Consider the following 23501-nt stretch of genomic DNA (forward strand, 5'->3'; position numbering starts at 1 on the left):
AATTAAGCCAAACAGATTGTATGGCTGAATTCGCATCGCATTCGGACCCAAAAGTCACACAGAACCCTTTTTTTTGGTCCACACCAGAATCGGATCGCATGGCTGTTCACACCAATGCGATCCGATTCATGTCCGAACTGACAGTTCATGCTGCGATATGCGAACTAATCTGGGGGTGTCGGTAACTTTGTAATTGACACCCCCAGCGATTCGCATATGGCGGTGTGAACTGACTGCGAGTTGGGTGCGATGCGGGAACCCGCAGAGGATTCGCAGGGTTCCCGCATCACATATATGTGTGTGAGCCGGGACTGACCGTCCTGGAAATGGAATTTGCATAACGGGTATTTCAGGTCTTCTGGTTACCATTACTGTAAATAAATCCGCTTCCCGATACACGATATCCTCCAATCACAGTACAGGGATCAGATAACACAACACAGATACCGATACTCACTACACAGCACAGACACCGGAATCAATCACTGAATGTTCAACGGGCCGAGATCTGACAGATTCCACATGAAAGTGTCTCATCACACACGCTACAATTCTACAATCGATACGATACAATTCTACAATCGATATGATACAATTCTACAATCGATAGGATTCTACAATCGATACGATACAATTCTGCAATCGATACAATACGATTCTACAATCCATACGATACAATTCTACAATCGATACGATACAATTCTACAATCGATACGATACAATTCTACAATCGATACGATACAATTCTACAATCCATACAATACGATTCTACAATCGATATGATACAATTCTACAATCGATACGATACAATTCTACAATCGATACAATACGATTCTAAAATCCGTACAATACAATTCTACAATCGATACCATACAATTCTACAATCGATACGATACAATTCTACAATCCATACAATACGATTCTACAATCGATATGATACAATTCTACAATCAACACGATACAATTCTACAATCGATACGATACAATTCTACAATCCATACAATACGATTCTACAATCGATACGATACAATTCTACAATCGATAAGATACAATTCTACAATCAATACGATACAATTCTACAATCAATACGATACAATTCTACAATCGATACGATACAATTCTTCAATCGATACAATACAATTCTACAATCGATGCGATACAATTCTACAATCGATGCGATACAATTCTACAATCGATACGATACAATTCTACAATCGATACGATACAATTCTTCAATCGATACAATACAATTCTACAATTGATACAATACGATTCTACAATCGATACGATACAATTCTACAATCGATACGATACAATTCTACAATCAACACGATACAATTCTACAATCGATACGATACAATTCTTCAATCGATACAATACAATTCTACAATCGATACAATACGATTCTACAATCGATACGATACAATTCTACAATCGATACGATACAATTCTACAATCGATACGATACAATTCTACAATTGATGCGATACAATTCTACAATCAACACGATACAATTCTACAATCGATACGATACAATTCTTCAATCGATACAATACAATTCTACAATCGATACGATACAATTCTACAATCGATACGATACAATTCTACAATCGATACGATACAATTCTACAATTGATGCGATACAATTCTACAATCAACACGATACAATTCTACAATCGATACAATACGATTCTACAATCGATACGATACAATTCTACAATCGATATGATACAATTCTACAATCGACACAATTCTACAATCGATACAATTCTACAATCGATACGATACAATTCTACAATCAATGCGATACTAGAATCGATACAATACGATTCTACAATCGATACGATACTAAAATCGATACAATACGATTCTACAATCGATACGATACAATTCTACAATCGACACGATACGATTCTACAATCCATACGATACAATTCTACAATCTTTTTTAGATCTTCCATCAACTGTGCAGTGCAAAAGCTGGCCTGTTTGTATACAAATTGATTGGGCTGGAATGGATAGATTAGCTAGGCCCTTATGTTACATCGTTTTGGTAAATCTAAAATTGATCGTGTAGAGATTGTAGATAAAAAATAAGATAAAATAACAAAACCAGCTTTTGCTGCAGCCTGAAACCAGGGAGTTCCCATTGCAGTACTTTGTTCGGCCACTAGGTGTCCTCAGCCTAGACCAACCCCCAGCCTGTGACTGGACAGTGAAAGGAGAAGCAGCACAGTGATGAGCTCATCTCTCTGTCCCTCTGCTCTCTCCACATAATATGTCTTACTAAAAATAGTAATTAACCACTTGCAAACCGCACGCCGCAGATGTACAGCGACAGTCTGGCTCTCCCAGGCAAAGCCCTGTACATGTACGGCGCTCGCCTTGGAGGAGCTAGGGGGCGATCGCGTGCTGCCGGAGGCACGCTCCCACCCCCCACTCAAAGGCGGAGAAGCTAGTGCATGTGACAGGTGGCTCCGATGGCCGCCGGCCACTCGCAACACCCCCCCCCCCTCCCCACCACTGAGAGAGAAGGACAGACAGCCAGGGGAGGACTGGCAAGAGGGGCAGGGGGGAAATTGCCCCCCGGGCCACCCTGGAAAGTGGTAAAAACTGGTAAAAAAGCCGCACTCAGGGCTGGATTAATGTAGGGGCCAGACACTGTATACAGCTGTCAGTCCAAAACCAGGTGTGCATGGATGGTGAGCTGATTCCATGGTTCAATGGGCCACTTGACTGGACTTGCCCCCCCAGGCCAAAGGCTGCCAGCCCTCCCCTGCAGACGGCTGATGTAAAAACAACCGTCTGTCATTCTCCCTGACGTGATCACAGCTGTCATGTGATCCTGCCATATAGAATTGCATGTCTCTATGATTACTTCACAAGCCACGCCCCCCCACAGTTAGAATCACGCCCCTAGGGTCACATTTAACCCCTTGATCACCAGTACTGTTAACCCCTTCCCTGCCAGTGTCATTATTACAGTAACAGTGCATATTTTTAGCACTGATTACTGTAGTAATGTCACTGGTCCCCCCAAAAGTGTCAAAAATGTCAGTCAGGGGTCCGATCTGTCCGCCGCAATTTCGCAGTCCTGCAAAAAAAGAAAAAAAAAAAAATCGCAGATCGCCGCCATTACTAGTAAAAAAAAAAAACAATAAAACTGACATAAATCTTTCCCTTAGTTAGTAAACGCAATAACTTTTGCACAAACCAATCAAAATACGCTTATTGCGATTTTCTTTTTTACCAAAAAATATGTAGCAGAATACAAATTGGCCTTTTTTAAATTTTTATTTTTTTATTTTTATTTTATCTTTTTTATTATTTTTTATTATAAAATAAAATAAATATAAAAAAAAATACAAATTGGCCAAAACTGATGAAAAAATTTGATTTTTAAATTTTTTTATTGGGAATATTATGTAGACGCTGTAACTTTTGCGCAAACCAATCAATAAACACTTATTGGGATTTTTTTTTTTTTTTTATCAAAAATATGTAGCAGAATACAAGTTGGCCTTTTTTTTTATTTTTATTTTATCTTTTTTATTATTTTTATTATAAAATAAAATAAATAAAAAAAAAGAATACAAATTGGCCTAAACTGATGAAAAAATTAGATTTTTAATTTTTTTTTTATTGGGAATGTTATGTAGACACTGTAACTTTTGTGCAAACCAATCAAGATACGCTTATTGGGATTTTTTTTTTTTTTTACCAAAAATATGTAGCAGAATACAAATTGGCCTTTTTTTTTATTTTTATTTTATTTTTTTATTATTTTTTATTATAAAATAAATATAAAAATAAAAATAAAAAAAAGAATACAAATTGGCCTAAACTGATGAAAAAAATAGATTTTTTAATTTTTTTATTGGGAATCTTATGTAGACGCTGTAACTTTTGCGCAAACCAATCAAAATACGCTTATTGGGATTTTTTTTACCAAAAATATGTAGCAGAATACAAGTTGGCCTTTTTTTATTTTTATTTTATTTTTTTTATTTTTATTTTATCTTTTTTATTATTTTTTATTATAAAATAAAATAAATATAAAAAAAAAATACAAATTGGCCAAAACTGATGAAAAAATTAGATTTTTAAATTTTTTTATTGGGAATATTATGTAGACGCTGTAACTTTTGCGCAAACCAATCAATATACACTTATTGGGATTTTTTTTTTTTTTTTATCAAAAATATGTAGCAGAATACAAGTTGGCCTTTTTTTTTATTTTTATTTTATCTTTTTTATTATTTTTATTATAAAATAAAATAAATAAAAAAAAAGAATACAAATTGGCCTAAACTGATGAAAAAATTAGATTTTTAATTTTTTTTTATTGGGAATGTTATGTAGACACTGTAACTTTTGTGCAAACCAATCAAGATACGCTTATTGGGATTTTTTTTTTTACCAAAAATATGTAGCAGAATACAAATTGGCTTTTTTTTTTTTTTTATTTTATTTTTTTATTATTTTTTATTATAAAATAAATATAAAAATAAAAATAAAAAAAAGAATACAAATTGGCCTAAACTGATGAAAAAAATAGATTTTTTAATTTTTTTATTGGGAATCTTATGTAGACGCTGTAACTTTTGCGCAAACCAATCAAAATACGCTTATTGGGATTTTTTTTTACCAAAAATATGTAGCAGAATACAAGTTTTTTTATTTTTATTTTATTTTTTTTATTTTTATTTTTTTATTTTATTTTTTTATTATTTTTTATTATAAAATAAAATAAAATAAATATAAAAATGAAAATAAAAAAAAAGAATACAAATTGGCCTAAACTGATGAAAAAATTAGATTTTTAAATTTTTTTATTGGGAATGTTATATAGCAGAAAGTAAAATTATTATTATTATTTTTAATAGACTTCCACGATGGCGAGTGGGCGCGCCCCCAGTATTGCTCCCACGAACCGCCGTACAGGTGATGTTTATATGTCTAATGTTTTATAGCAGAAAATAATTTTTTTTTTTTTTTTTGAATTGTCGCTCTTTTTTTGTTTAGAGCACAGAAAATAAAAAAAAATAAAAAATCGCACAGTTGATCAAATATCACCAAAAGAAAGCTCTATTTGTGGGGAAAAAAAGGACATTAATTTTATTAGGGTACAGCGTCGCACGACTGCGTAATGGTCCGTTAAATCTCAAAAAATGGCCTGGTCATTAAGGGGGGGTAAAACCTTCTGGGACTGAAGTGGTTTTAGACATTTCTACAGCTGATACATTGTAATGGGAATCTGTAGCCACGCCCAGCGCCTGGGTCATGTCGTCTTAGCTCCACCCCTGACTGCAGCGTGTCACACTCGTAAAAAACTTCGCGGTTTTGCTCATCAAACAGGAGAAAACACCGTTGCTTAGCAACAAAAACTTCCTGTAAAATTTGTGGTCAGAGACGGTCAGGAGCCAAAAAATAGTCTGAAAACTCTGCAAGAGGAGGCGTCCCACCGATTGCATCATCAACTCCGCACACAGCGAGCAAAACCGCGCCGCACAACGGAAATATCCTATATATAACACCGGTGACCCCGCTCACTGCAAATATCCTATATATAACATCGGTGACCCCGCTCACTGCAAATATCCTATGTATAACACCGGTGACCCCGCTCACTGCAAATATCCAATATATAACACCGGTGTCCCCGCTCACTGCAAATATCCAATATATAACACCGGAGACCCCGCTCACTGCAAATATCCTATATATAACACCGGTGTCCCCGCTCACTGCAAATATCCTATATATAACATCGGTGACCCCGCTCACTGCAAATATCCTATATATAACACCGGTGTCCCCGCTCACTGCAAATATCCAATATATAACATCGGTGACCCCGCTCACTGCAAATATCCTATATATAACACCGGTGTCCCCGCTCACTGCAAATATCCAATATATAACACCGGAGACCCCGCTCACTGCAAATATCCTATATATAACACCGGTGACCCCGCTCACTGCAAATATCCAATATATAACACCGGAGACCCCGCTCACTGCAAATATCCAATATATAACACCGGTGACCCCACTCACTGCAAATATCCTTTGGTACTCCATTGGTCAGAATGTATGGCACTCTATTGGTTTAGAAAGGCGTGGTATTCTATTGGTTAGAAGTGTTTGCCTCTGTCGATCAGAAGTTTTCTATTGATCAAACATGTCTGGCATGGCGTTCTATTGGTTGGAAACATGTTGCGCTCTATTGGTGAGAAAAGTACGGCACAGGAGTCACCCATCTCACCATTAATATACAACACTTACCAATCACATCGTTCCCCTGAGATCCCAGCCCTCCACCAATCACATCGTTCCCCTGTGATCCCAGCCCTCCACCAATCACATCGTTCGCCTGTGATCCCAGCCCTCCACCAATCACATCGTTCCCCTGTGATCCCAGCCCTCCACCAATCACATCGTTCCCCTGTGATCCCAGCCCTCCACCAATCACATCGTTCCCCTGTGATCCCAGCCCTCCACCAATCACATCGTTCGCCTGTGATCCCAGCCCTCCACCAATCACATCGTTCCCCTGTGATCCCAGCCCTCCACCAATCACATCGTTCCCCTGTGATCCCAGCCCTCCACCAATCACATCGTTCCCCTGTGATCCCAGCCCTCCACCAATCACATCGTTCCCCTGTGATCCCAGCCCTCCACCAATCACATCGTTCCCCTGTGATCCCAGCCCTCCACCAATCACATCGTTCCCCTGTGATCCCAGCCCTCCACCAATCACATCGTTCCCCTGTGATCCCAGCCCTCCACCAATCAGACACCAGAACCATCACTGGTTCAACCTACATACAATCTACATATGATCTATATACAATCTACATAATAAGAGAGAGATCAGACAACATAGAAAGGTCACATCACATCCACCAGACAGGAGGAACCCGGCAGCCAGGAAGGAGATCAGAAGACGATCAATCACACCACAGACGATGATTGGGACAGAAGGAGACAGGCACAGAGTGCGGGGGATGGGTACGATACCTGCAGAGTCCGGGGTCCTGATCTCACTGAGCACAGAAAGATCCTCTTCAAATAAAAACAAACACAAACCAAGTTAAGGGGTTAATAAGCAGACATGCAGGAGGTTAGTATTGTTACATCACAACACGTCACATGATCACCCCCCACATCCCAAATCCTGTCACATGATGACCCCACATCCCAAATCCCATCACATGATCACCCCAGATCCCGTCACATGATCACCCCAAATCCCGTCACATGATCACCCCAAATCCTGTCACATGATCACCCCAAATCCTGTCACATGATCACCCCAAATCCCGTCCCATGATCACCCCACATCCCAAATCCTGTCACATGATCACCCCACATCCCAAATCCCGTCCCATGATCACCCCACATCCCAAATCCCGTCCCATGATCACCCCACATCCCAAATCCCGTCCCATGATCACCCCACATCCCAAATCCCGTCACATGATCACCCCACATCCCAAATCCCATCCCATGATCACCCCGCATCCCAAATCACGTCACATGATCACCCCACATCCCAAAATTATAAGAAACAAATACATATAAAATTAAAATAAATATTTAAAATAAAATCAAAAGAAACAAACAAATAAATAATCATTATACAGAACACTTTAATCGTACTACAAGTTAGGGTTAGTATTAGACAGCACAGGGGAGGGGAGACACTCGCTCAGGTGAATATCAGTACACAGAGGAGAGATTTCCCTTCACTTCCTGTCCTGGGGACCACATGAGAAGGCGGGGCAACACAGACAGCAGCCGTCTCAGATTGCATCGGATATAAATCAGATAATTAAATAGAAGTGTGTATGGTCACGGTGAGGATAAGATTTCTCTCTGTACAACTAATGATAAATTCATCCCCCACCATCACCACTCCCTCCTTTATAAGATTCTTTACATTGATTTTATATCTTATCATTTACTGTATATTATACATTACAATATTACTACAATGATTTTTATTATTACTACATTTACTAATAATTTACTATTATTTATTACTATTAATTATTACGTAATAATATTATTATATTATTTATTCTCATTTATTATTTATTCCGATTTATTTTTATTATTACTAATAATTCTCATTTATTATTTATTCTGATTTATTTTTATTATTACTAATAATTAATATTTACTATTGTTGTTACATTATTACTACTACTTACATTTTAACATTATCGTATAAATTTATAATATAAATTTATGCTGTGAAAAATAAAAAATTGCAGAGGTGATCAAATACCACCAAAAGAAATCTCTATTTGTGGGGAAAAAAGGACATCAATTTTATTTGGGTACACTGTCGCACGACCGCGCAATTGTCCGTTAAAGTAACGCAGTACAGAATCGCAAATGGCCTGATCATTAAGGGGGTAAAACCCTCCTCTCCAGAAGTGGTTAATAATCCTATAATGGGATTTCCCGTCCGCTCTCCAAAGGGAGAAAAAGACAGGGACAAGATAGGGATTTTAAAGTGCCCAATAATGATGTAATCAACAATTTATAAAAAAATTCAACAATGTATTAAATGTATAGAAAGTTAAAAAAACACATTTCATATGGACAGTACAACAATATTATAATCCAGTATAAATATAGTGAACTCGATATTGGTGAGATCCGAAAGCTTGCATATAAATGCCTAAGGATCGACGCGTTTCGCCCTATTCAGGGGCTTCCTCAGGATCCAGGATAATATTCATTAGTAGCAAAAAGGAAAAAACTTGAGAACTAGGAATGCTCCCACTTTTTATACCACACCAGCTGTGAATAGGTGATAACACCCAGTATCCAGTTTAAAACACTCATAAACTTCTCCAATATCAGTATATCCAAAATCCAAGAGGATATATCCAATTGGAAACCATTCAACAAGGTAAGGCTGCCTCTGTATAGGTTACAATTTCAAGGAATCCAAAATTTTCTGTGCTTGATGAAACTGAAATGTATGATAAGTGATATGTATGATATATATAATATATAAATAAATGATAGGAAAGAAGCAGCAATACACTGATCTATAGACAAAAATCAATCACAAAAACAATATACAATGTGTAGCACGAACATCAAAACACAATATATAAATGATGTGAGACATGAATCAATAAAAAATAAAAATAAAAAACTAAAATAAGTGAGTCAAAAATTTGTGACTCTGAAATCAAACAAATAATGTCAGTGAAGTCCAAGAAATCACCACAAAAAAAGTGGTGATTAGATTGGTCCATATATCAAACACGTGCAACACTTGGTTACAATTGCCAGATGGAACATGTGAAATCACTTCAATATCTGTGAATAGGTCTTCGTCTCTCGTCAATAGTTTGCTCCCCCGCCATTAGAGCCGCATCTAAGAGCCGGTTCACACTGAGGCGATCCGACTCTGCACGACTTGGGGAGGCGACTTATCAGTCCCGTGCACCACGACTTCGGAGCGACTTGCAGGGACTTCACATAATGGAAGTCTATGCAAGTCGCTCCCAGGTCGCCCCAAAGTAGTAACGGACCCTTTTTCTAAGTCGGAGCGACGTGTGTCCCTCCTATTAGAACGGGTCCTGTACTACTCAATGGACCGCGACCGACCGCGACTTGTCAGGCTGACAAGTCGCCTGACAAGTCGCGCTAGTGTGAATGGGCTCTAATAATCCTATGCACTTTACATGTTTGTATCTGGTGAGTAGGAAATGTACTTGATGGCGGTGAAAAAGCGCACAAACCACGAATAATTGTGTAGATCACAGGTGTCAAACACAAGGCCCGCGGGCCGAATGTGGCCCCCCCGGCCATTTCATGTGGCCCTCGCACCTCTCCTGCAGTTGTGGCACCCCCCTTGCCTCTGCCCCCACCTTGTCTCAGTAGTCAGCAGCAGAGAGGACAGAACTCCTTTGCCAGATCCTGTGCTTCTCTGTGCTGCTGTAAAAAGGCTTGTCTATGCCCAACCCCGCTTCTCAGCATTCTGCAGCAGAAATGAGGGCAAAACTCCTCCTACAGATCGCGCACCTCACTGTGCAGCCACAGCACCACCTTGTCTCTGCCTCCCCTGGTCTCAGCATTCAGCTGACTCCAGCCCTCCTCTGCTCCTCCTCCAGACCTTGCACTTTCTTCTTCCCAGATCCACCCGCATCTCCCTGGCAGTAGCACAAGGTAAGGGGGTGAATTGTGATGTAAGGAAGGGTGGGTGACTCTTGACTTATGATGGTGGGGGGCTCTTGACATCTCTTGTAAGGGTGTAATGGGGCGTGGGGTGCTCTGGGCATCTAATCTAAGATAGATGGTCGCCTTTGAGGGCAACCTTAATGCTGATGCGGCCCGCAATGAAATTTAGTTTGATACCCCTGGTGTAGAGGAACCGGAGAAGACGTTTTTTTTTTTGCACTAATTTGAGCACTTTGGTGTAATATGGACAATTTGTATTAATTTTAATTCACAAAGGGAGCGCGGTTCTTAACGTTATTTATTCTAGGAATCGACCGATTATTGGCAAAGCCGATATATTGGGGGCCAATCTGCACTTTCCCCGATATATCGGAATTGGCCCCTGAGGTTACCGAAATTTCGGAAAGTGCTGTACCGGAGTGATCCCTGCAGCTAGAGGCATCACCCCGGTACCGGCGTCCATAGCTGACGGTCGGCTGTCTTGTAATGACAATGGATGTGGCTGAGAAGCCACTCAGCTGTCATTATAAGGAGCGGGAGGGGACGCCCCCCCCCCCTCCCACTGCCTTCCGTGGCTCGCACCGGGGGACCCAGGCAACCAACCTGCACGGCCGCCGAAGAGAAGACCTGATCAAAGCCACATTGGGCTCTGATCGAGTTTCCATGTAAAACCCGGAAGTGATGCCATGACATCACTTCCGGGTACTCAACGCCAAAATCAAAAAAATGACAGCATTCAAAACAACCAAATTTGGCGTTTTGAATGCTTTTAAGTGCAGAGGAGGGGCTTGGGGTCTTTAAGATTCCCCCAGATCCCTCCCACTACAGTACCTGTCATGTGCTAAAAATAAAAAAATAAACTTTTTTTTAAATATACGAAAATATCGGCCGATACCAATATGCATTGGCTAAAATATCGGTATCGGCAATGAAAAACCGATATCGGTCGATCGCTAATTTATTCTCAAAAAAGTCAGATCAAAAAAGTCGAGCTCCCAAAATGCACTGAAAATCATGCGAATTTGGAGACACGCTGGTGTCAATGGAGCCTAAAGGTTTTACATGAATAATATAAGCTGATCATTTTATTATTATTATTATTATTATTATATAGGATTTATATAGCGCCGACAGTTTACGCAGCGCTTTACAACTTGAGGGTAGACAGTACAAATACAATACACTTTAATACAGTAGGAATCAGAGGGCCCTGCTCGTTAGAGCTTACAATCTAAGAGCACCCCTATCAGTGACAAATGGTTTGCCTCAACTCTGTAAACGGAGAGCTTGTGCTTTTTAAAAACAACAGACTTGCTGGCTGGATCAGCAGATGAAAATAGTAGTAAGAAAGCCCAAAAAAAAAACAAAAAACGAATGCAGCCATCACATGTAAGAATTGGAAAGCTGCAATATAACAAATGTATACATTTGGGTGTAATATCGCTGTAATGTGGAAATTGCTAAATTGCTACATTGTAACATTTAGTATTTGTAACATTTGGTCTCGCTGACAATATTAAACCGTCGCTGGCCGGGAATTCCATGGCAGGAGTCAAATATTTGAAATTCTTCCATTTCTGGAGGAGTTCCTGAGATTTGATCAGCTGTGGCCCCCGGGGCAACGAGAACCGAACATTCCGAGGAAGTGACAGCGAGTCAACAAGATGTCAGTCATACCCCACCCCCCCAACAGGGGTCTCCACTATGCAAACTGCACGACACGACAGCTCCACTTATAAAGAACCCAACACCCCAACCAATACAACTCATCTTCTGGACTGGAATGGCTTCCTATGATTTGACCGCACACTGTGAGCTTCTCACCATGTGCATTAGAAGCTGCAGCAAGTCAGAGAGAGCCCCGCCTCATTTTATTTGGGTACAACGTCGCACAACCACGCAATTGTCCGTTAAACGAATGCAGTGCCGAATCGCAAAAAATGTTCTGGTCATTAAGGGAGAAAATCTTCATCCAAAGAGGATGCATTAGAAGCTGCAGCAAGTCAGATAGAGCCCCGCCTCATTTCCTCCCCAGCCTCACTGTCCCAGGCCCCGCCCCTTTCATTCATTGGATTTCAATTATTTTCGATCATGGGGCTCATCATCACATGTGGATGGTCTATATGCAAATACAACCTGCCTGGGAACGCCCACTCCTCCAGACCGACACCCGCCCATCAAGGCTGCCCCTTCCGGTAAATTGTTACGCCCGGGGGCTCCTGTCCCTTTGCCCCCCCCCCCTCTTGTTCTAGCCCTGCTCCCCCCTGGCCCACTCCTTTTATTCATTGGATCACAGTACTTTCAATCATGGAGGCGCACCACCATCATTTGTACATCACTAAGGCCTGCCTAGGAACGCCCACTCCTCCAGACTGACACCCACTCATCAAGGCTGCCCCTTCCAGTAAATTGGTAGCCTGGGGCTCCTGTCCCTTTGCCCCCCCCTTTTTAGCCCTGCTCCCCAGCCTGACTGCCCCGGCCCACTCATTTTATTCATTGGATTACAGTTCTTTCAATCATGGATGCGCACCACCATCATTTGCGCATCACTAAGGCCTGCCTAGGAACGCCCACTCCTCCAGACTGAAACCCGCCCATCAAGGCTGCCCATTCCAGTACATTGTTATGCCCTCCTGTGCCTTTGCCCCCCCCCCTTCTTGTCCCAGCCCTACTCCCCATCCTCATTGCCCCTGGCCCACTCATTTTATTCTTTGGATTACAGTTCTTTCAATCATGGGGGCGCACAATCATCATTTGCGCATTGCTAACACCTGCCTAGGAACGCCCACTCCTCCAGACTGACACCCGCCCATCAAGGCTGGCCCATCCAGTAAATTGTTACGCCCGGGGCTCTGGTCCCTTTGCCCCCCCTCTTGTCCCAGCCCTGCTCCCCCTGGCCCACTCCTTTCAATCATTGGATTATAGTTCTTTCAATCATGGAGGAGCACCATCATAATTTGCGTATTGCTAAGGACTGCCTAGGTACGCCCACTCCTCCCGCCCATCAAGACTGCCCCTTCCAGTAGATTGCTACGCTCGGGGCTCCTCCTCCTCTTTGCCCCCCTTGTCTTAGCCCTGCTCCCCAGCCTGAATGCCCCTGGCCCACTCAATTTCATTTATTGGATTTCAGTTCTTTCAATCATGGAGGCGCACCATCATCATTTGCGCAAGTAAAAGTTAAAAAAAAAAAGTTGTAATAAATACACTGTAATAAAAAATAGGTTGTAAAAAAAAATAAAAAAAAAATAAAAAATAAATGAATTAGTAAATTGTAATAAATAAATCATAATAAAAATGTAAAAAAAAAAAAAATATTAACAAGTACATTGTAATAAAAAAAATTGAAATAAAATAGGTTGTAATAAAAATAATAAAATACATTGTAATAAAACAAAAAGTAATAAATACATAGATTGTAATAAATAAATAGACTGTAATAAAAAAATTGTAACAAAAAAAAACAGGTTATAATAAAAATAAAAAAATAAATACATTGTAATAAATAAATAGATAAATTGTAATAAAAATAAAAAAGTAAATTGTAATAAAATACATTTTAAAAAATCCCTTTATCCCAGAGAGCTCTGTATGCCGCATGCGGTCTCCCCCAGTGCTGGGATTGGAGTGAGCTCTACTGTACAGATCCATATGTTATTAGACAGAGGAAGGTAAAAGCGGTCTTTCTGGTTCTGCAGGGTGGCGGGATGTATGTGTGCCCTGAGGCGGCTTTACATTTCAGGGCAGCAAAACAAATTCTTACATCTGATCTCTGAATGCACCTCGTCCCGCTCAGAGGACTTCCATTTCTCCTCCTACAACTTTCACCAAATACACCGACAGCTTCTCCACCACAACCAGTCCCAGTCCTCAATATTCTAACCTGCACCAGTGTTTGCCGCATGGTAACTTCAATATAATGATGGGAGTAGTATGGGTGAGGGGTCCTGTATAATGATGGGGGTAGTATGGGGGAGGAGGTCTTGAGTACTGATGGGGGAAGTATGGGTGAGGGCTTCCTGTGTATGATGGGGTAATATGGGGGGAGAGGGGTCCAGAGTACTGATGGGGGTAGGGTAGTATGTGTAAGATGGTCCTATGTAATGATTGGGGTAGTACAGGAAAAGGGATCCCGTGTAAAGATGGAGGGTATTATGGGGGAGGTGGTCCTGTGTAATGATGGGGGTAGAATGAGGGAGGGGGTCCTGTGTAATGATGGCGGTAGTATGGGGAAGGCATCCTGTGTAATGATGAGGATAGTATGGGTGAGGGGTCCTGTGTAATGATGGGGGTAGTATGGGGGAGGAGGTCTTGAGTACTGATGGGGGAAGTATGGGTGAGGGCTTCCTGTGTATGATGGGGTAATATGGGGGGAGAGGGGTCCAGAGTACTGATGGGGGTAGGGTAGTATGTGTAAGATGGTCCTATGTAATGATTGGGGTAGTACAGGAAAAGGGATCCCGTGTAAAGATGGAGGGTATTATGGGGGAGGGGGTCCTGTGTAATGATGGGGGTAGAATGAGGGAGGGGGTCCTGTGTAATGATGGCGGTAGTATGGGGAAGGCATCCTGTGTAATGATGAGGATAGTATGGGTGAGGGGTCCTGTGTAATGATGGGGGTAGTATGGGGGAGGAGGTCTTGAGTACTGATGGGGGAAGTATGGGTGAGGGCTTCCTGTGTATGATGGGGTAATATGGGGGGAGAGGGGTCCAGAGTACTGATGGGGGTAGGGTAGTATGTGTAAGATGGTCCTATGAAATGATTGGGGTAGTACAGGAAAAGGGATCCCGTGTAAAGATGGGGGGTATTATGGGGGAGGGGGTCCTGTGTAATGATGGGGGTAGTATGGGTGAGGGGGTCCTGTATAATGATAGGGTAGCATGGGTAAGGTGGGTCATGTGTAATGATGGGGGTAGTATGGGTAAGGTGGTCCTGTGTAATGATGGGGGTTGTATGGATGAGGTGGCTCTGTGTAATGATGGTAGTAGTATGGAGGAGGGGGGTCCTGTGTAATGATGGGGGTAGTATGGAGGAGGGGGTCCTGTGTAATGATGGGGGTAGTATGGGTGAGGTGGTCCTATGTAATGATGGGGGTAGTATGGGTAAGGTGGTCCTGTGTAATGATGGTAGTAGTATGGAGGAGGGGGGTCCTGTGTAATAAAGGGGGTAGTATAGGGGTGGGGGTCCTGTGTAATGATGGGGGTAGTATGGAGGAGGGGGTCCTGTGTAATAAAGGGGGTAGTATAGGGGTGGGGGTCCTGTGTAATGATGGGGGTAGTATGGAGGAGGGGGTCCTGTGTAATGATGAGGGTAGTATGGGTAAGGTGGTCCTGTGTAATGATGGGGGTACTATGGGTGAGGTGGTCCTGTGTAATGATTAGGGATGCACCGAATATTCGGCGGCCGAACATTATTCGGCCGAAAATAGAGAAAATAGCACTTTCGGCGTTCGGCCGAATAAGTCAAAAGGCCGAATAATTTTGAGCCGAACAATGTCAGCTTCCGCCCTGACCGCTCACCTTCCTCATTGCGGCTCGCGGCTCCCTTCTCACATGCCGCCGGTGTCCTGTCCGGCCGCGAGTAGGGGGTGTGACGTCACGCGCGCGTCCCGCCCCCTGCTCCTGACTGCGGCTCCTTCACACTAGGTCCACGCCCCGTCCCCCTGTTCGCGGCTTTTGGCTCTGGCTGCAGTTCAGGTATGTGATGTGGAGCTGAGCACATTTGGGGGAGAATACGGTAGCTGGCAGCTGCACAAGCATTAGTGTGCAGACTGCCATATGTTGTTGCCACTTACCATGCTCATTACATTAGAGTGCCCTATAAAGTGCCCCTTAAAAAAAGAAAAAAAATGTGCCCAACAGAGTGCCCCCTTGACATAAAATGTGGCCATCAGCGTGCCCCTTATTTTATGCTAAGGGACATGCTGATGAGCATATTTTATGTTAAGGGGCACTCTGATGTGCATATTTTATTTTAAGGGGCACGCTAATGGGCATATTTTATGTTAAGAGCAACGCTGATTTAAATGTTTTGTTTTGCCCATCAGAGTGCCCCCTAACATAAAATGTGCCCATCAGCGTGCCCCCTAACATAAAATGTGCCCATCAGCGTGCCCCCTAAAAATTGGCAAAATAAATGGAAAAAATGCGAAACACCGCGTTCGGTATTCGACCTTCGGCCAAGCATTTTATTATTATTCGGCTTCGGCCAAGAATTTCATTTCGGTGCATCCCTAGTAATGATGGTAGCAGTATGGAGGAGGGGGTCCTGTGTAATGATGGTAGTAGTATGGGGGAGAGGGATCCTGTGTAATGATGGGTGTAATATGGAGGAGGGGGTCCTGTGTAATGATGGTAGTAGTATGGGGGAGAGGGGTCCTGTGTAATGATGGGGGTAGTATGGAGGAGGGGGTCCTGTGTAATGATGGTAGTAGTATGGAGGAGGGGGTCCTGTGTAATGATGGGGGTAGTATGGAGGAGGGGGTCCTGTGTAATGATGGTAGTAGTATGGAGGAGGGGGTCCTGTGTAATGATGGGGGTAGTATGGAGGAGGGGGTCCTGTGTAATGATGGTAGTAGTATGGGGGAGAGGGGTCCTGTGTAATGATGGTAGTAGTATGGGGGAGAGGGGTCCTGTGTAACGATGGTAGTAGTATGGGGGAGAGGGGTCCTGTGTAACGATGGTAGTAGTATGGGGGAGAGGGGTCCTGTGTAATGATGGGGGTACTATGGGTGAGGTGGCCCTGTGTAATAAGGGGGGTAGTATGGGTGAGGTGGTCCTGTGTAATGATGAGGGTAGTATGAGGGAGGGGATCCTATGTAATGATGGGGGTAGTATGGGGGAGGGGGGTCCTGTGTAATGATAGGGGTAGTATGGGTGAGGGGATCCTGTGTAATAATGGGGGGGTGGCAGGGGACAAGGAAATGTTTTCCCAGGGTTCAATCAATATTAAAGACGGACCTGTATACAGCAGGGATGCTGATTGCACTCCTCAGTATATAAATGTGAGATGCAATCATAAGAATACAGAAGAGTGAGATTTATCGCTGACTTCATTAGAAGGCGGAGTCAATGCGATCCCGGAGTCCTGAGCGCACTTCATTATCCTGACGATGATGCGATGGAATTGGGTCCAGCAGCTGCAGCGCCCGCAGTCATAGGACAGGAGACTTCCTTTCCTCTTCACAGCACGCCGTTATCGGGTCCTGCACAGGAAGACTCCATTCAATATCAGAGCCTCTATAAAGACGGGTCTATAAACCGCGGCTATAGATCTGTCTGGGCTCCGTCCTCGCCATTGTCTGCACACAATGGGAGCCGACTCTGTGCAAGGCTCCACTTCATTCACTGACACCTCCCGGGGACAAATCACTCACTTTATTCTACTAGAGAATAAAAGACGGTCCTCTACAGAATGTGCGGCTCCTCTTCCATCTCATCAGCACACGATGGAGCGATTCTGAACCCAAAAATGTCAAAGATTGCAGATCTCCAGTCTTTAGATCAGGCGGCTGCATTATTTTCTTTTTTTCAGGCTTTAGATAATGAGACATGGCTAACTCCATGTACAATATATACTTACAAACCACACACAGAGAAAAAATAATAATATTAATGTTTGCGTATGTATTTTATATATATATATACACATAGTATCTCACAGAAGTGAGTACACCCCTCACATTTCTGTAAATATTTTATTCTATCTTTTCATGTGACAACACTGAAGAAATGACACTTTGCTACAATGTAAAGTAGTGAGTGTACAGCTTGTATAACAGTGTAAATTTACTGTCCCCTCAAAATAACTCAACACACAGCCATTAATGTCTAAACCGCTGGCAGCAAAAGTGAGTACACCCCTAAGTGACAATGTCCAAATTGGGCCCAAAGTGTCAATATTTTGTGTGACCACCATTATTTTCCAGCACTGCCTTAACCCTCTTGGGCATGGAGTTCACCAGAGCTTCACAGGTTGTCACTGGAGTCCTCTTCCCCTCCTCCATGATGACATCACAGAGCTGGTGGATGTTAGAGACCTTGCGCTCCTCCACCTTCTCTTTGAGTATGCCCCACAGATGCTCAATAGGGTTTAGGTCTGGAGACATGCTTCGCCAGTCCATCACCTTTACCCTCAGCTTCTTTAGCAAGGCAGTGGTCATCTTGAAGGTGTTTGGGGTCGTTATGTTGGAATACTGCCCTGCGGCCCAGTCTCCGGAGGGAGGGGATCATGCTCTGCTTCAGTATGTCACAGTACATGTTGGCATTCATGGTTCCCTCAATGAACTGTAGCTCCCCAGTGCTGGCAGCACTCATGCAGCTGCAGACCATGACACTCCCACCACCATGCTTGACTGTAGGAAGACACACTTTTCTTTGTACTCCTCACCTGGTTGCCGCCACACACGCTTGACACCATCTGACACCAAATAAGTTTATCTTGGTCCCCATCAGAGCACAGGAGATGGTTCCAGTAATCCATGTACTTAGTCTGCTTGTTTTCAGCAGAAGACTTCCTTGGGCTTTCTTGTGCATCATCTTTAGAAGAGGCTTCCTCCTGGGACGGCAGCCACGCAGACCAGATTGATGCAGTGTGCGGTGTATGGTCTGAGCACTGACAGGCTGACCCCCCACCCCTTCAACCTCTGCAGCAATGCTGGTAGCACTCATACGTCTAGTTCCCAAAGACAACCTTTGGATATGACGCTGAGCATGTGCACTCAACTTCTTTGGTCGACCATGGTGAGGCCTGTTCTGAGTGGAACCTGTCCTGTTAAACCTCTGTATGGTCTTGGCCACCATGCTGCATCTCAGTTTCAGGGTCAGGTTTCAGGGTTGGCAATCTTCTTGGCAACCTGTGAAGCTCTGGTGAACTCCATGCCCATGAGGGTTAAGGCAGTGCTGGAAAATAATGGTGGCCACACAAAATATTGACACTTTGGGCCCAATTTTGACATTTTCACTTAGGGGTGTACTCACTTTTGTTGCCAGCGGTTTAGACATTAATGGCTGTGTTGAGTTATTTTGAGGGGACAGCAAATTTACACTGTTATACAAGCTGTACACTCACTACTTTACATTGTAGCAAAGTGTCATTTCTTCAGTGTTGTCACATGAAAAGATAGAATAAAATATTTACAAAAATGTGAGGGGTGTTGTTGTCATAATAAAGACAAATATCTCTCTCTATATATTTTTATTTCCATTAATATGATTATAACAATATTAATAATTAGTGTATACGTGTATCACTTTTTAAAAAAAATTCTCACTGACAGACTGATGACAAAATTGGGATCCAGTTAAAAAAACATCCACATACATATAAAAAGAACAAACAGTGCGCAGATCCCCTTTAACCGAGAAGAAGAATGGAGTCCAGCAGGTACCGTAGCTCTTCTCAGGGTAGTCCACCTCCAGGTCTCAGAGGCCTTTTGCTGGACTTAAACGAATTTCAGTTTTATTAAAGCAGGACTCCAGATAAAAGATAAACATCCCATTATAAGATAACATATTCATTTTCTTTTGTTGCAAAATTCACTTTCAATCCTGAAATTGCCCCCACAGTACTACTTTTCTGCAACATGATGTTCAGCATCATGCAACCCCACTTCCATCCCGGACCAGCCCCCAGCCTGTGACTGCCAAAAAACAACAATATCTCTCCTGCGCTCGAGTGGTATGCGGGAAGGTGAATCTTCTAGGCGGTTTTATGACACAAATGAAGTGGTATTGCTGCCCCCCTCAGGACCAAGGGTATCCAAAAGGCACTACAAGAAAACAAGAGAAGGGCGCACCGACCTTGTGCATTACCACTTAAAAGTGTATTAAAATCAAAGAAGGGTAGCGTACAATATAATCACAAACGTAGCATATGAACAAGCATGTAGGAAATGGGCCCCGCTCGCTTCCAGGACACTTCTCTACTCCTGGATAGCGTAATGGCGTCCTCAAAACTTGATGTGGCTTACGCGTTTCGAGGGAGGACCGTCTTCCTCAGAGCCATATTCGCCACTCGTGGTGGCTATTTTGGCTCTGAGGAAGAGGGTCCTCCCTCGAAACGCGTAAGCCCCATCAGGTTTTGAGGACGCCATCACGCTATTCAGCAGTAGAGAAGTGTCCTGGAAGCGAGCGGTGCCCATTTCCTAAATGCTTGTTCATATGCTATGTTTGTGAGTATATTGTACATTGCCCAGCCTGTGATTGGACAGTGAAAGGAGAAGCAGCACAGTGATGAGCTTATCTCTGTCACTCTGCTCTCTCCTCCTATCAGCATGCTTCTTGTCAGCACACAAACTGATTGGCTTTTTCTCAACATTCCAGCCCTGCTGTACAGTAGGGATCGACCGATTACAGGCAAAGCCGATATATTGAGGGCCGATATGCACTTTCCAAGGTGGCCGATATTACCAATATTTCGGAAAGTGCTTGTACCGGAGTGATGTCTGCAGCTAGAGGCATCACCCCGGTACCGGCGTCCATAGCTGATGGTCGGCTGTCTTGTAATGACAACCGATGCGGCTGAGAAGCCGTTCGGCTGTCATTACAAGGAGCGGGAGGGGACGTCCCCCCTCCTCCCCCTTCCGCGGCTCGCCCAGGTCTCCCGTCCCACCAGCAGACCCGGGCAACCAGCCTGCACGGCCCCCGAAGACCCGATCAAAGCCACATTCGGCTCTGATCGGGTCTCCATGCAAAAACCCGGAAGTGATGTCATGACACCACTTCTGGGTACGGACGCCAGATTATAAAAAAATGACAGCATTCAAAACCGCTAATCTTGGCGTTTTGAATGCTTTTAAGTGCAGAGGAGGGGTTTGGGGTCTTTTAGACCCCCAGATCCCTCCACCACAGTACCTGTCAAATAAAAAAAAATTAAAAAAAATTTTTTTTGAATGTACAAAAATATCACCCAATATCAGCCAATACCGATACGGGATGACCAAAATATCGGTATCGGCAATGAAAAAACGATATTGGTCGATCATTTCTGTACAGGGACTGTAAGAGTCCATTCACACTGCCGCGACTTGTGAGGCGACTTGTGTGCCCTCAAGTCGCCCCAAGTCGCTTGACATAACAAAAGCAATGTTAATCAATGAGTGCCGTCTTAATTGGCACTACTGAAGTCGCTCCGACTTCTGAAAAGGGTCCTGTACTACTTTGAGGCGACCTCTATCCGACTTGTCCCATAGACTTCAATGGGAGTCGCCTCCTTATCTTATTTGAAGCGACTTGTGATCCGACTTTCCATTAAAATGGTCCTGAACCAGAAAAAAAGATAATTTTTCTTATAATTTTTAGTAGCACAGGCATAGGGCTCCGCTCCACCTGGGCGTTTTTTGTTGCAGGCATTTATCGGGCATTTTTTGGGCGTCTTTGGAGGCAGGCGTGACTTTTTTTGGATTTAGTGTCTGGGGGGTCTAAAAAGTGTACCTGTGAAGTTTCAGCTCTTTTTTTTTTTTTTCAATAATTCAGAACCATCATATTCTGATTGGCCAAATACAAAGTCGTACAAAGTCGTCTATCATACAAGTCGCGCTGAATATGCGCAAAGTCGCGCTGAAAGTCGCGCTAACAAGTCGCCCCTTATGAGGCGACTTAGAGGTCGCGGCAGTGTGAACCAGCTCTAAGTGGTTGATATCAGGTCACATTCAGGTACTTCCACTGCTTGAACCTAAATACAATAAATGATGTAATAATGATTGCAGTGCTGCATTAATCTTTGTGCTTTGTACCTTCCCAGAGTTCATCTTTAATCTCACTACAGCAAGCATCACCATCACCCTCACACGCACTTTCATGTGCTCCCGCATCCCCTTCAGACATGATCCTGTGCTGTGCAACCTCCCACTTATGCTCCAGCATGTGGGTGGAGCTTCAAGGAGCTCAGAGATAGTGGGAGGAGCTGGTACCAGTGACCAATCTTTGACTTGAGCACATCCGTGAAACCCTGAGGAGATCTTGACATTCAAGGGTGGGCAGGAGACCAAATCAGATCATATAAATAAATCCACAGATATATAACAATCCGCTGAAATCACTAAGCGCTGTGATTGGACGGATTTCTATACAGTGAAATCTTATGACAACATCATAAAAATAAGAAGTTTATCTCTTCTACTATAAAAAGTTTACAGTGTTGACTTTTCTTATCTGGGGATTGAAGTTTGAACTTCCTAAACATGATGACCCGGGACTGCGACAATCAGCACTGAGCAAACATCATTAACTGAAGAATGACATTGACCTAAATTCAGAATAAACGATCATTTTACCCATTTTATGACCCCACCAGCAGCCCATGTGACATAATAAGAACGTTCGATGGTTTGGTAATCCTGCATAACAAGAGCAATAAATATTCTGGGCCGCTACTTATCACTACGCTTAGGGCAGCCGCAGACGTAAGGGAATGGCGGAATGCGAAGCACAATGCGATCGCCCTCTGCCATGTATCAAACATCTCTACCATAGAAATAAATATTTTCCAGTTAAAGTGTATCAAACTTCCACAGTTTCTAACAAATGTTTTTTCTAACTATCCAAATCTAAGAAGTATAGGGGGGCTCTGATGGGAATGGGGGGATCTCATGTGAAGAGGGGCCTCTGATATGATAAGGAGACATCTGATGTGAAGGGGGATCTTAAGTATAGGGAGACCTCTGATGTAACAGGGGAGCCTCTGATGTGACCTCAGATTTGGTTGAGTGATTCCACGTATAAGGTGTGGGGAACCTCTGATGTGATAGGGGGGCCTTAATGAGATAGGGGAACCTCTGATGTAAAGAGGAGATCTAATTTATAGGGGTCCTCCAATGTAATAGGGGGACCTCTGATGTGAAGGGGGGATCTCAAGTATAGGGAGGCCTCTGATGTGATAGGGGAACCTCTGATGTAAAGAGGAGATCTAATTTATAGGGGTCCTCTAATGTAATAGGGGGACCTCTGATGTGAAGGGGGGATCTCAAGTATAGGGGGGCCTCTGATATGAAGGGGGATCTCAAGTATAGGGGGGGCTCTGAAGTGAAGGGGGGATCTCAAGTAGAGGGGGTACTCTGATATGAAGGGGGATCTCAAGTATAGGGGTACTCTGATGTGAAGGGGGATCTCATGTATAGGGGGCCTCTAATGTAATAGGGGGACCTCTCATGTGAAGGGGGGATCTCAAGTATAGGGGGCCTCTGATATGAAGGGGGATCTCAAGTATAGGAGAGCCTCTGATGTGACGGGGATCTCAAGTGTAGGGGGGCCTCTGATATGAAGGGGGTTCTCAAGTATAGGGGGCTTCTGAT

At 43.2% G+C, this 23501-nt stretch overlaps 1 protein-coding gene across 1 annotated transcript in view; it reads right to left on the reverse strand.

The window, feature by feature from the left end:
- Positions 1 to 23501, reverse strand: part of ANO5 (anoctamin 5) — a gene marked incomplete at both ends in the record, with an annotated part of 184803 nt that overhangs the window by 134843 nt on the left and 26459 nt on the right. The window contains one exon of the mRNA XM_082270529.1: positions 7024 to 7068. Within this exon, the coding sequence (XP_082126655.1) occupies positions 7024 to 7068 (45 nt within the window). The remainder of the gene's footprint in view (positions 1 to 7023; positions 7069 to 23501) is intronic.

Source organism: Pelophylax lessonae, assembly GCF_965119305.1.
Source record: "Pelophylax lessonae genome assembly, chromosome: 10".
Lineage (NCBI taxonomy): Eukaryota > Metazoa > Chordata > Amphibia > Anura > Ranidae > Pelophylax > Pelophylax lessonae.